The sequence below is a fragment of the Onychostoma macrolepis genome, chromosome 16 (genome assembly GCF_012432095.1).
Source record: "Onychostoma macrolepis isolate SWU-2019 chromosome 16, ASM1243209v1, whole genome shotgun sequence".
NCBI lineage: Eukaryota > Metazoa > Chordata > Actinopteri > Cypriniformes > Cyprinidae > Onychostoma > Onychostoma macrolepis.
Window position 1 is genome coordinate 22,755,509 of NC_081170.1, and position 15,323 is coordinate 22,770,831.

General features: G+C 37.9%; 1 protein-coding gene across 1 annotated transcript in view; it reads right to left on the reverse strand.

Annotated features, from left to right (window-relative positions):
• creb5b (cAMP responsive element binding protein 5b) overlaps positions 1 to 15,323 on the reverse strand; it is a 72,156-nt gene that overhangs the window by 22,651 nt on the left and 34,182 nt on the right. Inside the window, 1 exon segment of the mRNA XM_058747485.1 lies at positions 15,109 to 15,219. Coding sequence (XP_058603468.1) covers positions 15,109 to 15,219 — 111 coding nt within the window.

The window sequence follows — 15,323 nt, forward strand, 5'->3', positions numbered from 1 at the left end:
GAGGCTCCCTCTGTCACTACCTGAGAGAACCATCGGCTAGTGCTCTGGGTGATCTGAGGGTTACAGTGAGAGCCTTCGCACCGGGCCAGTCCCCACGGACCTTTCACTCCTCCCGCAGCAGTTGTTCTATGTTTCATTCGGCGTGCCGATAAGAGGATCAGATGTCGATAGCAGCATCGGGGGATGGGCAATCGTTCTCTGAGGATGAAGATTCGGTGGGGCTGTCCCCCTTGGGTGTCGTGGCCGTCGCCGAATCGGACCCAGATTTGACGGCCGTGCTTTCCCGGGCCGCCGCGAGCATCGGGCTGGAGGCATGTACACCTCCCAGTCCCGAACCCTCACAGCGAGATGACTGGTTCCTCGGCACGGGCCGTGGCTCGCAACCACGCCCTGCCCCGGTTCCTTTCTTTCCAGAGGTGCATGAGGAGCTGATGAGCTTGTGGAAGGCCCCTTTTTCGGCTGGAAGCTGCTCGACTGCCTCCCCCATCCTCACTACCCTCAGTGGCAGGGTGGTTAGGGGGTAAGTTGACATTCCCCAAGTGGAGAGTGCAGTTGCGGTGCACCTGTGATCGCAAAACACAGCCACTTGGAGTAATTGTCGTCGTCTTGCGACCAAAGCTTACAGTGCTGCGGGCCAAGCCGCCTCTGCCCTGCATGCCATGGCTATCCTGCGAGCACACCAAGCCACTAAAATGCACGAGGGTAGTACCAACCCGAGGTTGATGCAGGAGCTGCGCTTGGCAATTGACCTTGCCCTACGGGTGACAGTGCGGTCCCTCTGGAAGGCGATGTCCACACTTGTGGCCCAAGAGCGCCATCTATGGCTCAGCCTGGCTGAGATGAGCGATGTCGACAAAGTGCGCTTTCTCGATGCTCTCGTCTACCAGGCTGGACTGTTCAGCGACACTATCAAGGACTCTGCCCAGCAGTTCTCAGCAGTACGGAAGCAAACTGTGGCCATCCAACACATCTTCCCCCGGCGTGATGCACCATCTGCCACCGCTCCGTCACGGGCCAGCCCCCAGTCTGCTCCACCCCGTGCTGAATCATCACCTTGGCCGGTGCGGCGAGCCTCTTGCAGGAGTGTGGTGCTCCCCGTGTCCTAGCCAACCCCGAAATCGTCCAGGGAGGTAATAAAGCGGCCCTGACACAGGCAACCCGGAGATGTGGGAAGCTGCTCTCTCTCAGGAGACGGCGAGAGTCGGGTGGAGAATCATTTATTCTGTTCCGCTGCTGGCTCAAGGGTCAGTGGTAACCACATTGTCAAAGAAAGAGAAATTTCCTTTTGCTCTGGGTTCTCAGGCTCGCGGGTTGACAGTGTGCGACGCACTGCCTCCTCACTCTCATCCACGACGCCCCCTCTTGCCAGCGGCCAAGAGACTGCGGTTGGGAGACGCAATGCCTGTCCACGCATCTCTGGTCAGTCCCTCTGGGGATGCGGGGAGTTCTGCTGTAGTCAGTCAGAACGCAACGCCTTCTGTACCATCCAGCTCTGCTCCCCTCTGCTGCACTATGTCGATTGTACCTTTGGTGCCACTCGCACGAAGTTTGGGGCCGTGGCTTGCGCTGCCCAACCCGTCCTACTGGCTCATTCGCACAATCCGACTCGGCTATGTGATACAGTTAACCAGGCGACCTCCCAAGTTCAGCAGCGTTCTCGAGACTTCGGTGGCAGTCCGAGACGCACCCTTCTTGCTTGAGTAGATTGCTGTCCTCTTGGCAAAGGATGCAAACAAACCGGTCCCTCCAGCCGAGATGAAGCAGGGGTTTTACAGCCCTTACTTCATCGTACCCAAGAAAAGGATCTTGGATCTCTTGGATCTGCGAGTCTTGAATCGGGCCCTGCACAAGCTTCCGTTCAAGATGTTGACACAGAAGGGCATCATCAGATGCATCCAAACCCAGGATTGGTTTGTAGCATTCGACCTGAAGGATGTTTATTTTCATGTCTCGATTCTCCCTCGACACAGACTGTCAGTTTGCGTTCAAGGGTTGGGCATGGCAATACAGGGTCCTCCCCTTTCAGCTCTCCCTGTCCCCTCGTGTCTTTGCGAAAGTCATGGAGGGCGCCCTTGCCCCGTTATGGGAAGTGGGCCTCGGGATCCTCAACTGTATCGAGCATGGCCTGCACGCGAGAACAGTTGTGCTATCACAGGGACTTGGTGCTCCGGCACCTCAGCCAGTTGGGGCTTCGGGTCAACACTTAATATGCATGTGCATTTTACCACCGTTTGCACAAATTCATGTCATTTTCAAGACTGCGTTTTTAGGATCTCTAAATGTAATTGTAAATGACCAGCCAAAATGCACAAAAATATTTCGATTTTTAGTTGAAAACTGCTGAAGGCTCAAAGATGCCCCCTGAGAGCAAAAATTATTGCATAAGTTGTGTAGTCTATTCGAGCCTTTATCGCAACAAGTGCCAGCTACTGGTCAATATGAAAAATAGTTATTTTCACCTTCAGGCTTTTTTCAACTCATCACACAAAGCTTGACATATGTCTAAATACACATGAAACACCAGATTTCAACATTCAAACTAAGACACAACAACAACCAAACAAAAAAGAAGGTTTTTTTTTTAATTAAATTTTTTCATATTCCCCTTTTCAAATAACAAATACATACATTTACATTGGATGGTACAAAAAAACTTTGTGTATATATATATATATATATATATATATATATATATATATATATATATATATATATATATATATATATATATACATACACAGGGGGGAAAAAGTAGTAACTGTAGTTGGGCAGTTTGTGGTAATTCTTGGCCACAACAAGCTTCAACTTGGACCAAACTATATGAAAATTGTGAAAATGTGGCAACACAACACTAGTGGAATATGTCTGGACATGGATAACATCCTCCACAGCATCTTGAGAAATGACCCGCAATCTTTCTCATCCTGTTCCTGTCCTTCTATAAATCAATCATCAGATATTTTAAGCGATATAAAACATAATATAGCTCAATAGAGCCCAGACGATGATCTATCAGGTTTCGTTCATGTGATATCCACACAGATATTCTGCAATGTCCGTCTGTCCACAGTCATAAGAGCAGCAATCGTTTAAAATCCTTCTCCGTTTCATCGCTGATCTTTAGCCTCTCCTTTCTGACCTCTCATTTCTCTCACTCAGTCATGTCTTTCACAAAGCCTGAGGCATGATGGGTAATTGCACATTAATGGTATTTATTAATTGCCTCTTCCTTCGTGACACTCGTGTTTGAGTGATATCATCGCGAGTGCATCAAGGTGCATCTTGACAACAGACTTGGAGGGATGACTTCATATCAATAAAAGAGTGTAAGAAAAGAGGGAGGGCCACACCTGCTGCTGAAGGAGTAAATCAAAGTGAATGAGGTCAGAGGCAAGAGGGAGCCCCTGGGTAGAAGTGAAGCAGGACAGTGTGTGTGTGTGTGTACCTGTTTTTCTATTCGGGTGGGGACTTAAACCTGAATACACACAGACTCATGGGGACTCGTGTCACGGTGGGGACCTAAATTGAGGTCCCCACGGGTAAACAAGCTAATAAATCACACAGAATGAAGTTTTTTGAAAATCTAAAAATGCAGAAAGTTTCCTGTAAGGGGTAGGTTTAGGTGTAGGACAATAGACTATATGGTCTGTACAGTAGAAAAAGCATTACGCCTATGGAGAGTCCCCACAAGGATAGCAAATCAGACATGTGTGTGTGTGTGTGTTGTGCCAGAAAGAGCCTGTCTGCTGTCTGCCAGACTTGCTGCCAACTAAACTCACTCTAAACCATATCAGTGACAGCTCTACCTGTCTAATACTTTTAGAGTACTTTTTACTCTGTCAATCTCTTTCTGTGTTCCTTTTCTTCTCTATTTCCTTTCATTTCTCTCTTGTTCCTTGCCTGTAACGATTACACTTTATAAACCGTGAGACTGTTCTCTCTCCTTCCAACATGAACCAGAATGTTGGAGCCCTTGGTTTCATGAAAACCTGTAAAATTAGGGGTGTAATTACATGATATTTCATATTAAAGAATTATATTATGATTAAATGTGTTAAAAGTAAATTATAAAAAATAAAAAGAATTGTATATATATATAATTGCTTCTAAATTGATCAAAAGTGTCAGTAAAGACTTTTGCACTGTTATAAATGCATATTTTATATAAATGCTGGGGCCAGTTGTATAAACTTAGTCACAATTTTAAGACTGTGACTTAAGAACTAGTATGACTAACTATCAGTTAACCAAGAGGTAATCAGTTTTACTTTTTAGATCCAAATGAGACCAATATAGAATTTTATGTAACTGAATTAAAAAAAGTTATGACCAGCCATGAAGAAAAAAAATCAGATGGCCAACTTTTAAGACTAGTCCAAGTAGTTTATACAACTGACCACTGCTCTTTTGAGGTTTATATTCATAAAAATAAAATAAAACATTTTCAACATTGATGATAAAGAAATATTTCTTGAGCAAGAGTGAAGATTTGACACTGAACAGTGGAATAATGACTGATGAAAATTCAGATTTTCTATCATAGAAAAATATATTTTAAAATACATTAAAATAGAAAAATTGTTTTGAATTGCAATATTTCACAATATTGCTGCTTTTACTGTATTTTTAAACAAAGTTAAATTTTTAAACAAATATTTTAATAAAACTATTAATAAAATTCACACATTATTTATAATATATTTAATAACTGTAATGTGTTAAATTGACATTCCCATTAAGTATAATATAACAATATGTAATACCAAAATGTGATTTTATCCTTTTATACTATCCGTACGAGTCATGGCTGTGCTATTTTACAGTCATTTCCCACCACAGAGGAGGTTGAAATCAGAGGTATAAAGTATCCTGCACTAGAGTCCCATAGATTCAACGTCTCAGCCACTAACTCTTGAGTCCTTGAGCCCTCTGGGTCTGTACTGTGCTTTATGTTCACTCTCCCTCATTGCATAAATCTGAGCTGTAATTTTCCTGGCACTGGTTCCTGCACTCTTGAGGACTCCAAGGTATGAGACGCCCATCTATTTCTCCCAGTTCCCCCTGAATACTGATGCCAGACTCAATAAGGGTCTTGCCCTCATCTCTCCGTGTCCAGGCCCTGCTGTGCCTCGCTGCGCATGCCCCATTCCTGCACCACACCGCCCATTAGCTCATTTTTAACAACCCCCACCCCCACTCCCCTCTCGCCCCCTGAAGCAAGACCCTGCCAGCGGCTGCAAGCTGAGGACCACTTAACTGATTTCTTATGGGAGGGTTTCTGAGCTGGGAGAGGCGATCCGTTTGGTGGGAGCGCTGCCGTCAGACTGCACTGTTTGGCACAACTGTGGGACTGTGTCAGCTTTGCCAGGCTAATCATTTGGAACCAATTTAATTTGGCTTTACATTGCATTTTGTCACAGAGCAGGAATTTTATATATGATGCACTTAATTGGAAGAATGACAGCGGGAAGGCAAAAAACTTCAAGTAGACACATGTGGCAAAAATATAAGGACATTCATTCTTCGTACTTCAGGATGTTGAAATAGTTTAAAGGGTTAAAAAAAAAAAAACCCAGCACAAAAAATGCATTTAACTTCTAAAATGTGACATTTCAGAGTGAAACAGGATATTGCGCCAGAAAAAAAATAATAATAATAATTGGGTGGGACTAGATTTTATCTACTGGGAATTCATTGGATTGAGAAAAGTGGGATATGATGAAAAGAACACTTAGCAGAGAAAAGTTATGTTATGTTTTAATCATGTTTAATTATTCAATTAGGAATTATGTTTTAATGAAAAATAGTGAATTTTTTTATTAATGTTAACTGAATTAAGATTCAATTTATTAATAGCAATGTATGCATTAGATATCATGAACTAACAGAGAATAATACTGATTTAATTCATCTGGATATCGTCAATTAACATTTCGAGCATTTGAATTGTAAATTAATGTCTTACAAATGGACATGAATCAACAAAGAACAATAGTATATTTATAAATTATTGTTAACTTACATTAATAATGCTTAGAAAAATGTTGTTCATTCATTGCTCATGATCTAAAACATTGACTAATGTCAAAAATGACCCCTTATTGTAAAAAAGAAAATATGTAAATTTTAAAGTCATACACTGTAAAATAAAGCTGTAAATAAAAGATTACTTAAGTATATTTTACAAGAAAATAATACTTCAGTATTTTCATTTTCTACTTCAAAAATCCATGTTTAATTGATTGTGTTACTTTACTTGCAATTTCTGTGTAATTTTTCATTAAATTTCCTTCCTGTAGCTCAAACAGTAGAGCAATGCCAATGTCATGGGTTCAATTCCCAGGGAAAGCAAGAACTGATAAATATCCAAAGTCAGTTTTAATAAAAATGTTTGCTAAATGCACAAATTTTCTAACAACCCATTTTTAGTATAGCTATGCTGTTTTTAATTAATGATACAAGCTCTTTAAATACTGAATTCACACAACTTAAAGCAGCTCAGCTCCAGAAACCTCTGAAGCCGCTCCTGAATGGCATGTTGGGTAATAGGTCCAGAACCCAATCAGGATCATCTAACAAAAGCAGACACAATCAGCTCCGCAGACGAGCTAATCAACGCGAGTGCAACTGCCGACACAGACATCCATCACTTTACCATATAAATACAGCACAGCATGAAATGAAAGAGGCTCCAGCCTTCCCAATCAACCTGTATTACTTACACAGTGCATTCAACAAACACCATTTGAAACATTTCAGGGTCAAACAGTTGTAAAAACAGAGCTGATTGCACTCATGGCGTGGATCTGCGAGTACCAAGGGTCCTTAACTTCAAAGAGGAAAAGACAGGTAGGTTAATGTCTTTAGCATTGAAATGTATTAGCATGTGTTGCATTTAGACAAATAAAGGTATCAGCTACAGATCCCTGAATAAAGCATTGGTTGTTTGATGAGGAACTTAGTTTTAGCAAATCTTAATTTGAAGTGCAGGAAAAGGTTTATTTTATGTGTGCCTATACTGTAAATGTATAGTTACGGAAATATCAAATTAGTTACAAAATAAACATACATAGCTGCTGTGGTGACAATTGACCGCACTGTTGAACTACACCCTTTTGAAAAAAAGGAGTGTGCTTAAATTATTGAATGTGCACTTGTGGTGTGTACTTACAATCTTAAAAGTAAAAACCTATTGGTTAACGGTAAGTTCCCGACTATAAATGGTGAAAAACTGTATTGGACTTTACATGAAATTTTACGGTAATATACAGCTTTTGGAAGTGAAAAAAAAGGATCATTTACATTTTTTTTCATTGAAATAACGTTTTTTTCTTAGGTTTTTCTTATCAGTTGTGTACATTAGGGTTGTATGATACATCTAATGTTGTTAAATTCATTTTCATTGCATTATTTAGTGTTTGTGTGAATGAATGAAATATGGTTTTTAAATGTAAATCCGCAAAACCTAAAATATTGCTACCGTATTTTTTACAGTAAAATTCTGGCAACCACAGCTGCCAGTTTTTTACCATAATTTTTTATTTTACAGTGTAATTATGAAATTATATATAAAGGTATACTTAAGTCCTACTTAAGTTGGTGAAAAAAGCACTCTTATGTTCAGCTATAATTGCATTTAATATAGCCTACATTTAAACTATAATACACGTTCATTTAACTGCATTTAACATGTGTAACATTGTGTCTAAAAACATTACATTCATTTAACACTTAAGTATATTCTCCAAAAAAAAAAAAAAAAATATTTCTGTAATAAGTACTCTTTTTAAAAGTATAGGCTTCACTGTCACAGTGTATGCTAGCAGCTAGCTGAGCTGCCTTCATCTTTTCCTTGCTATCAAGTAGTAGGGTTCATGTAATACAAACAACCACTGATAGACCCCCACAAAATGTGTTCATATTTCACTAAGGTGTCATTTTATTGACACTTACAAACAAAACTGATTCAAATGCAATAAACATTCTCTTAGCGCTCTTAGCTGTTAATGCTAAAATGCTAAAACACGGGACTCCATGCCTTTATGGATGTAGTTCTGAACATAATTCTGCTTCCTTCAATACAGGACAATTCTATATTAGTTGTGACGACTGGAAACACTACACATCACTAAGATGCTTCTGTCAGCCAAAGCAGGGAACTCTACAGTTTCCTTCATTTAAACTGGGCCTTAAATGGTGTTTTTTGGTGATCATTTTATAACATGTGACCGGTTTACCCAGTTAAACTCTATGTGGACCCACTGGCAGCCTCTGAACCGTTACCCAAAAGACTGTACGCTCATACAGCTATAACAACACATGCACTCTAGAAGTTCTCCATCCCCCATCCACTCAATGAAAACCACAATTGTGCATTGTAAATGCACTGCTTGAACGACATAATCCTTTTGTTGCATTCACAAGGAAAGACTGCAAGCACAATGAAGCTAAAAGTAGTTCTGCCTCTCTATTTTGAAACTAACTTAGATTAAGCAATTGTGATTTAGGTGCATTAAAGCAAGAGTAAACTGAATTAAAAATGAATTATGTAAATTGAGATTTTAGACATAGCCTATATGATATGCAGCCATTCTGATGAGTCTTAAACTCATTTTAAACGGTTAAACAAAGGATTTAGTCTCTCCCTCCCTCTTTCTCTGTATGTTAACATATGTAATGGTCGGGTTGCTTTCAGCTGTGCGTTAGCTCATCACCCCTCTCCTATGACATCACCCCCCAACAATGCCACCATTCATACAGATGTTGCTTACAAAACATGGATTTAGATTGTCTTTGGGCTTCACACACAACCTGTGCACCAGCTGCAGGTGTCTCTTCAGTAAAGGGCTGTGACCTTCCACTGATGGAGACTGTGAAATGACATAATTCAATAAAGCAGAAATTCGGAGTCATTGAAATTAGTCTGAAATTACGCATGAAATTTAAAAGTTACATAATTGTATATCCCACATTTACAGCACAAGGTATGACTGTACATTACAGTTTCCGTATAGACATAATACGTATATGCTGAAAAAAAAAATGTAGAAGCAATTTTCACTCAAAAATTACTAATAAAACTTACAAAAGGAATGGCAAGTAACATCAAATTAAATGTAAAAATTTAAAGTAAAAAGACTGAAAACCTATTTTCATGTAAAAAGTACTCAAAAAATCTTTGAGAAATTGAAAAATGTATGTAATTAATATGGAATTTACATGAAAGAGTATCCACATCAAAAATATAACATCTGTCAAGTTCTTAGAAATGTACTCTTTGTACATTGTAAAGTTTTAATTTAATGAATTCAAAACGACATGGTTGAACCATCAAGTAATCAAGCATAAAATTATTAATTCATCAATTAGTTTTGAAAAACAAAAAAGACACCACTTTTTTTCTAATAAAATATTATACCAAACGATTTTTCTTTTAAGGATTTCTTTTCATCACTAACATTTATGACTATGCTCTCTAAAAATATCTAAATAAATTTTAATTCCGAAATTATACACAAACTCATCGCAGCAGAGGTGTATTCAAGTCATTGTATGTTATGAATCAATCATATTTTGAATGTATTTTTAAATAAATGAATAGATTCAGATCAAAAAGCAACATGTCACTGATTCTAATTACAATAGAAATAATACAATTGTATAATAAGCAAAACCACAAAATATTTTTATAAAAGAGTGTAACCCAGCACAATTATAAATTATTTTGTTTAAATAAATTTAACTTTTTGCTTCAAGTATGCCTGCATCTGAATACTTTTGCGATCGGTTCTGATCCTCTGTGGATGAATGAGGGTGCGATTACATAAGCCTGAATCTCTAGCGCTCACGTAAAAACTTTACATCACTTTGATGGCTGTATCCCTCGGTGAAATGTTTCTTTAAGAAAGGTTCCATTTTTTCACACTGCTCAAGTAAAAAAACGAGTACATTTAGAGCATGCCAAGGATTATGTCATCTGAGGGACGTGTGCCAGCACAAGGGCCCCGGAGAAACAGAGCAGGAACATATAGTATTGTTTATCTCATAAAAAAAGCTCACCACCTAGTCTGACGCTTAGTGACAAATTTATCATCCTTAGTAACAATGTAAACAACGGATAATTACCCCATGATAAAACAAAGAACCACAGATTGTTTTTAACTGTCACTGGCATGAATAGTGAGACTAACATTCCAAGCAGAAGTCGTAGATTTTCAATTCCTGGTCACGAGAACTTGTCTGGAACAGCTATAAGAAAATACCCTTGCAAATATTAAACTCAATGCATTTTAATGATTCTTTGCATAATTAGGTTATTTCTTTCTTTTTTTCTTTTTTTAATTTCTTTCCATGCACAGAATGGCTTTTTAAAAATATGAAATGATATATTTGGTGGAATTTATACTTAAAACACGTGGGAAAAGTCCACTTAAGTCCACAAAATACACTTATATTCAATACTGTAAACACATCTTACTAAGTTTAATTTTTTTACATTTTAATTTGCTTTTCAGGTCAATTTAATTTTAAATATGCAATAAAAAATAAACTCTATTTGCATTCTTAATGCACATTCCTGGCTTGTTTGTTTGTCTTTGTACTTGTTAATTAAAAAAAAAAAAGGAAAAAAAAAATGTAAAGATAAACCAGCTTTAAAAAAAAATAGTAAACATGCATAACAATCGCTGAAAAAAATTTAGATCACATGAAAAAAAAAAATAGATATTTAAATAAAAGTAACACTTTCAACACATCAGGCAAAGAGAAAAACTTATTAAAAAAATAACAAAATAAATAAAAACGCACTCCTTCTCCTGAAGAACTTTCCTTTACATCTAATGTTACTTATGCCATTTTTTTTTGTCTCTATCCTGATATAGATTGGTCATTTTTCACATTTCAATCAAGTCCCGTATTTTTCTCACACTGTTTCACATGCAAATATTACATTTCAAAACTTGTCTTCACTGGAATTAAGCGGCTTTGTCAAACCTGTTATTTACAATCAAATATCCACTTATTTCCAGTTATGTATTGTATTTTTTCTCAAAATCAAGTCCAAAACACTATAAGGATAAAAGCACTAAAAGGATATTCTCGTTTTCTGTCTCACAGTTCCCTTTATTACATTAGTTTACAGCTCTAAGCAAATATTTACATGCTAATGTTTCAAAGGAGGCTGTAAGCTGTATACAGTGTATAACTGCCAAAAACTCATAGGGACTTTTCTCCCGAAAGCCTGCACATGCCAAAACAGTGGTAGAACTGAAAGTGGATCCGCACTGAGTTTGACAGGGTTCAGCTGGCACATACACAGGCCTTTTCCTCTCTCTGATAAGAGCGTTTGTGCTTCCTTTTCCACAGACACCAGAACTTAGATGTATCAAAACACGGCATGTGGAGGAAAAACAAAATGACCGGGCACAGAGCACATGTGCTCTTCTGTTATCTAGCTTGTTGTTGAGTATATGTCTATGAAAATATATCAAGAGTAAATGGAGAGAGAATTATACTGTAATTCACTCCCACTCTAACAACGGAGCAACTACATCTGCCCAGCACATCGAACAACTGGATATCTGAAACGTATAATCAGTGACTTCATTAATAATAAATATTCTGCTGCTCGGCCCAAGAGCAAAACAGCCACAAACACAAGAGCCTGCTCATCCACATCTGGCCTGAGATAAATGACACCTTAACCACAGAGTATGAAGACAGCACGGCACTCTGTGTGTGTGTGTGTGTGTGTGTGTGTGATGATCTGACTGCAGTCCTGTGGGAACAAAAGCACTTTTAGCAGGTTTTTTTTTCACCGGAGACCCCGTGGCCCACCACAAAATCAATTTGGCTTCATCACACACAGACACACACACACACACACACACACACACACACACACACACACTGACCCACCGTCCAACCTACTATCACCTCACACACTCTCTCACTGTCTTTCTCACATACACAGACTTCCACTTTCCTCTGTCTCTCGCTTTCTTCATGTTCTCTAGTTCGACCCTCTCTCTCTTGTGGCTGAGGGTTGGGTATGAGGTTACAGTTGGGGGAGATATTTCCCATTTGGAATAAGTCAACATCTCTGTATAATGAGATTAAGGCTGGAGCTCCACACTCGGGTTGTGCTGGGCCGGGCAGGGCCGGGCCGTGTGGGGGACACATGGCTCCGATCACCCCAGAACAGGTCACCTGATAGCAACGCTTACCATTATCCCAGCCGGGTAAGCGTGGATGCCATAGTTTTTACAAAAAAAAAAATATATAGATTTTTTATTACCAATCAGGGGGGGGGGAATTCTTCTTTTTTTAATTAGCTAAATAAAAAATAAAAAAATTTAATTAAACTTAAGGAGGAAAATTTAATTTTTAATTAAACTTAAGGGGAAAAAACAAAAAATATATAAAGGTCTTATTATATTACACTATACACTAAACATACTTAAAACGTGATACATGAAATACATGTATACTGATACTTGATACTTTTACATGAAAAGCTATATATAAGGTCTTAAAAATGACATTTAACTAATATATATATATATATATATATACACACACACACATACACACACACACACACACACACACACAGTTAAATGTCATTTTTCTAAGACCTTACATGTTATCATGTTTAAAATATGTTTAGATAATTATTTTCTAATACATAATTTTTTAGTACTATAATAATATAATTCATAATTATTGTTTTATAATTAATATTATTTTACAATAATAATCTTAATTTTAAAATCTCAGTTTTTTGTGGAGTGACTGTTGGAACACTCTAGATGCTGGTAGCTTTCTTTTCATCGCTTTAAGATTTAATTTGAAGTACATGTGAACTGCATTTTGTTTGTTTGTTACATATTTGCATTCTTACAGATAATTGAATTATCCATCATCCAAAGGCGTGGTGACCTTTGTTTAATTCTTCCTATAAGATTGTTTTAGTGACTCTTGAAAGCTTAAAACAAATGGTTTCATGTGTCAGAGCAAAAGGGAAAAAAAAGGAATTTATAATTCAATTACAATCAGGGCCGAGAGCGAGGCAGAGAGGGGGGATGTGCCTGGAGTCCAGCCAGAGGACAGATAAGACTGCACATTAAAGTAATATTATGCTCCCCCTGCCCGTTACCATAGCAACAAACGAAAGGATTAAAAAATACACATGGCGATCAATCTCCAGCGGGACGGAGAGAAGGAGAGAGAGTTAAGTGCTCTTCGAACGCTCTTTCCACCATCAGAATCATCACTCATGCTTTGACGTACAGACACTCTCTCTCTCAGTGTCTTTTATCTTGTATTGTTTGTATTGTACTCCTCCTTTCTCGAAATGTCTGCGCTCCCCTTTTTCTCAGAGCAAAATAATTAACTCCCTCCTGAGTCCAATTCCAAATCCACAAATACCGGATTATTACATGGTATAATTAGTGGATTTTAATCTAATTACCAAATCTGTCTTCCTGATCCTCTTGCCACCGCTATGAAGCTCAACTAAAACGTGTGAGCAGCCACATACTTAAACGGGATCTTTGGTAACTGTACAAATCCTGGCAGACGGATGTAATAGTCCTGGAAGAGTTCACACAAAAATACAAATTCTGTCATCATTTACTCATCATTATGTGGTTCCAAACCTGTAGGATTTTCATTGTGGAACAAAAAAGTACTAGATGCAACACTGCCTTAAACTTTTACGTTTTCTCAACTTTTTTTTTTTTTACAATCAGCTTCAGATAGTTGTAAAAACTGAAAACAAGAATTTGAGAAAACTCAAAAATCTCCTGAAGCTGATCGCCTTAAACTTTTAAGTTCTCAACATTTGATTTGTTTTTTGTTTTTTCAAAACACAAAGCAATGTTTGCACTTGACTTTGCGCATCTTGACTGAACGCATTGGTTTTGCACACTGTAAATAATGATAATTATTTTAATGGTAAAGCATTGTAAAAATGGTTATTGGTCAATTCTATATTTGATGAAAAAGTATAGTAGATCTAATTTCCTATAATTTTACAGTAAAATACTGCTAAACTCACAGTTTTTGGAAGTTAAAAAGAACAAGTGATCTCATAATTAACAGGGAAAAACTATAAATTTACAGTACATTCCCAGAATTCCCTGTGTGACAACTTTTCTTTAAAAATTCTTTTTTCTTTCTTTCTTTGTTTATTTTATTTTCCTTTTTTGTTATTACTTATGTTACGTAAATGAATGGTTTTATGCTCTATTTTGATTTTTAAACTAATTTCACAGTTTTTTTTTTTTTTTGTAGTTTATAAGTAAAAAGGCACCTTTCTGACATAGTTTGAGCTCTCGTCATCATTATTGTCACTGTATGTAAAAAGCAGCCAGAACATTCTGTAAATTTTTCCTTTTGTCACAGGAAAGAAATAAAGGGTTTTGACAAATGTAAGTAAATAATGACAGAATTTTTAAAATGGTGCATTATTTTCAATGTTTTGATTTTTTAGCAGTCAAATCCACTAACAGCTTGCGTGTGGTGCAAGTTTAGTACATTCTCATAGCTACCAGAGAGCTATAAATCAGTTTGTCATCGGTACATATTGATGAAATGTGTAAAAAAAAAAAAAAAACATATTCCTTTTCTTTCCATTCCAACAGAAAACTACTAGACCCTCCTTCCCGCTTTCTCCACCAGTCTGTTTCTTTCTCTCGTTCTCTCCGTCTCTGAGAGCTCTGACTGGCTGCTTTGTTTCTGATGAGATCACCTCCATGCTGAACTAGTGCTAACAAGCAGCAGAGGCACAAGTGTATGTTCAGGGCATCGAGATATACATCAGACAAGCTGGCATACATTGTAGTAAAAAAGAGAAAGAAGTGAGTGTGTGTCTATGTGTGTGCGTGCATATGTTTTTGAGCGACAGAAAGCGAGAGAGGGAAAAGTCTTTTTGTGCTTATACGTGCAAGTGTTGTGTATCTTACACGGGTGACTAGTTCTGTAACAATAACAGAAGATAAAAATGAACTCAAATCAAATCACACAGGGTAGGCAAGAAGGAAAATATGCACGAGTGTGTGTGTGTGTGTGTGTGTGTGTGTGTGTGTGTGAGAGAGACTGACTCACCAGCTTTGCCTCTGAGTGCATGGATGGAACATGAGGGGAGGAGCATGAGCTGTTGTGGGCGGGGCCTTGCATGCCCATCATGTTGGAGCCCATAGACATTTGCCTCTCCATCTGTACACACAAATGTGAACATAATACTTCAGAATCAAACACATTAATGCTCGAAACAACTTAAATAAAAATTAACAAGCAAGCTACAGTGTAAATGTGAGTGT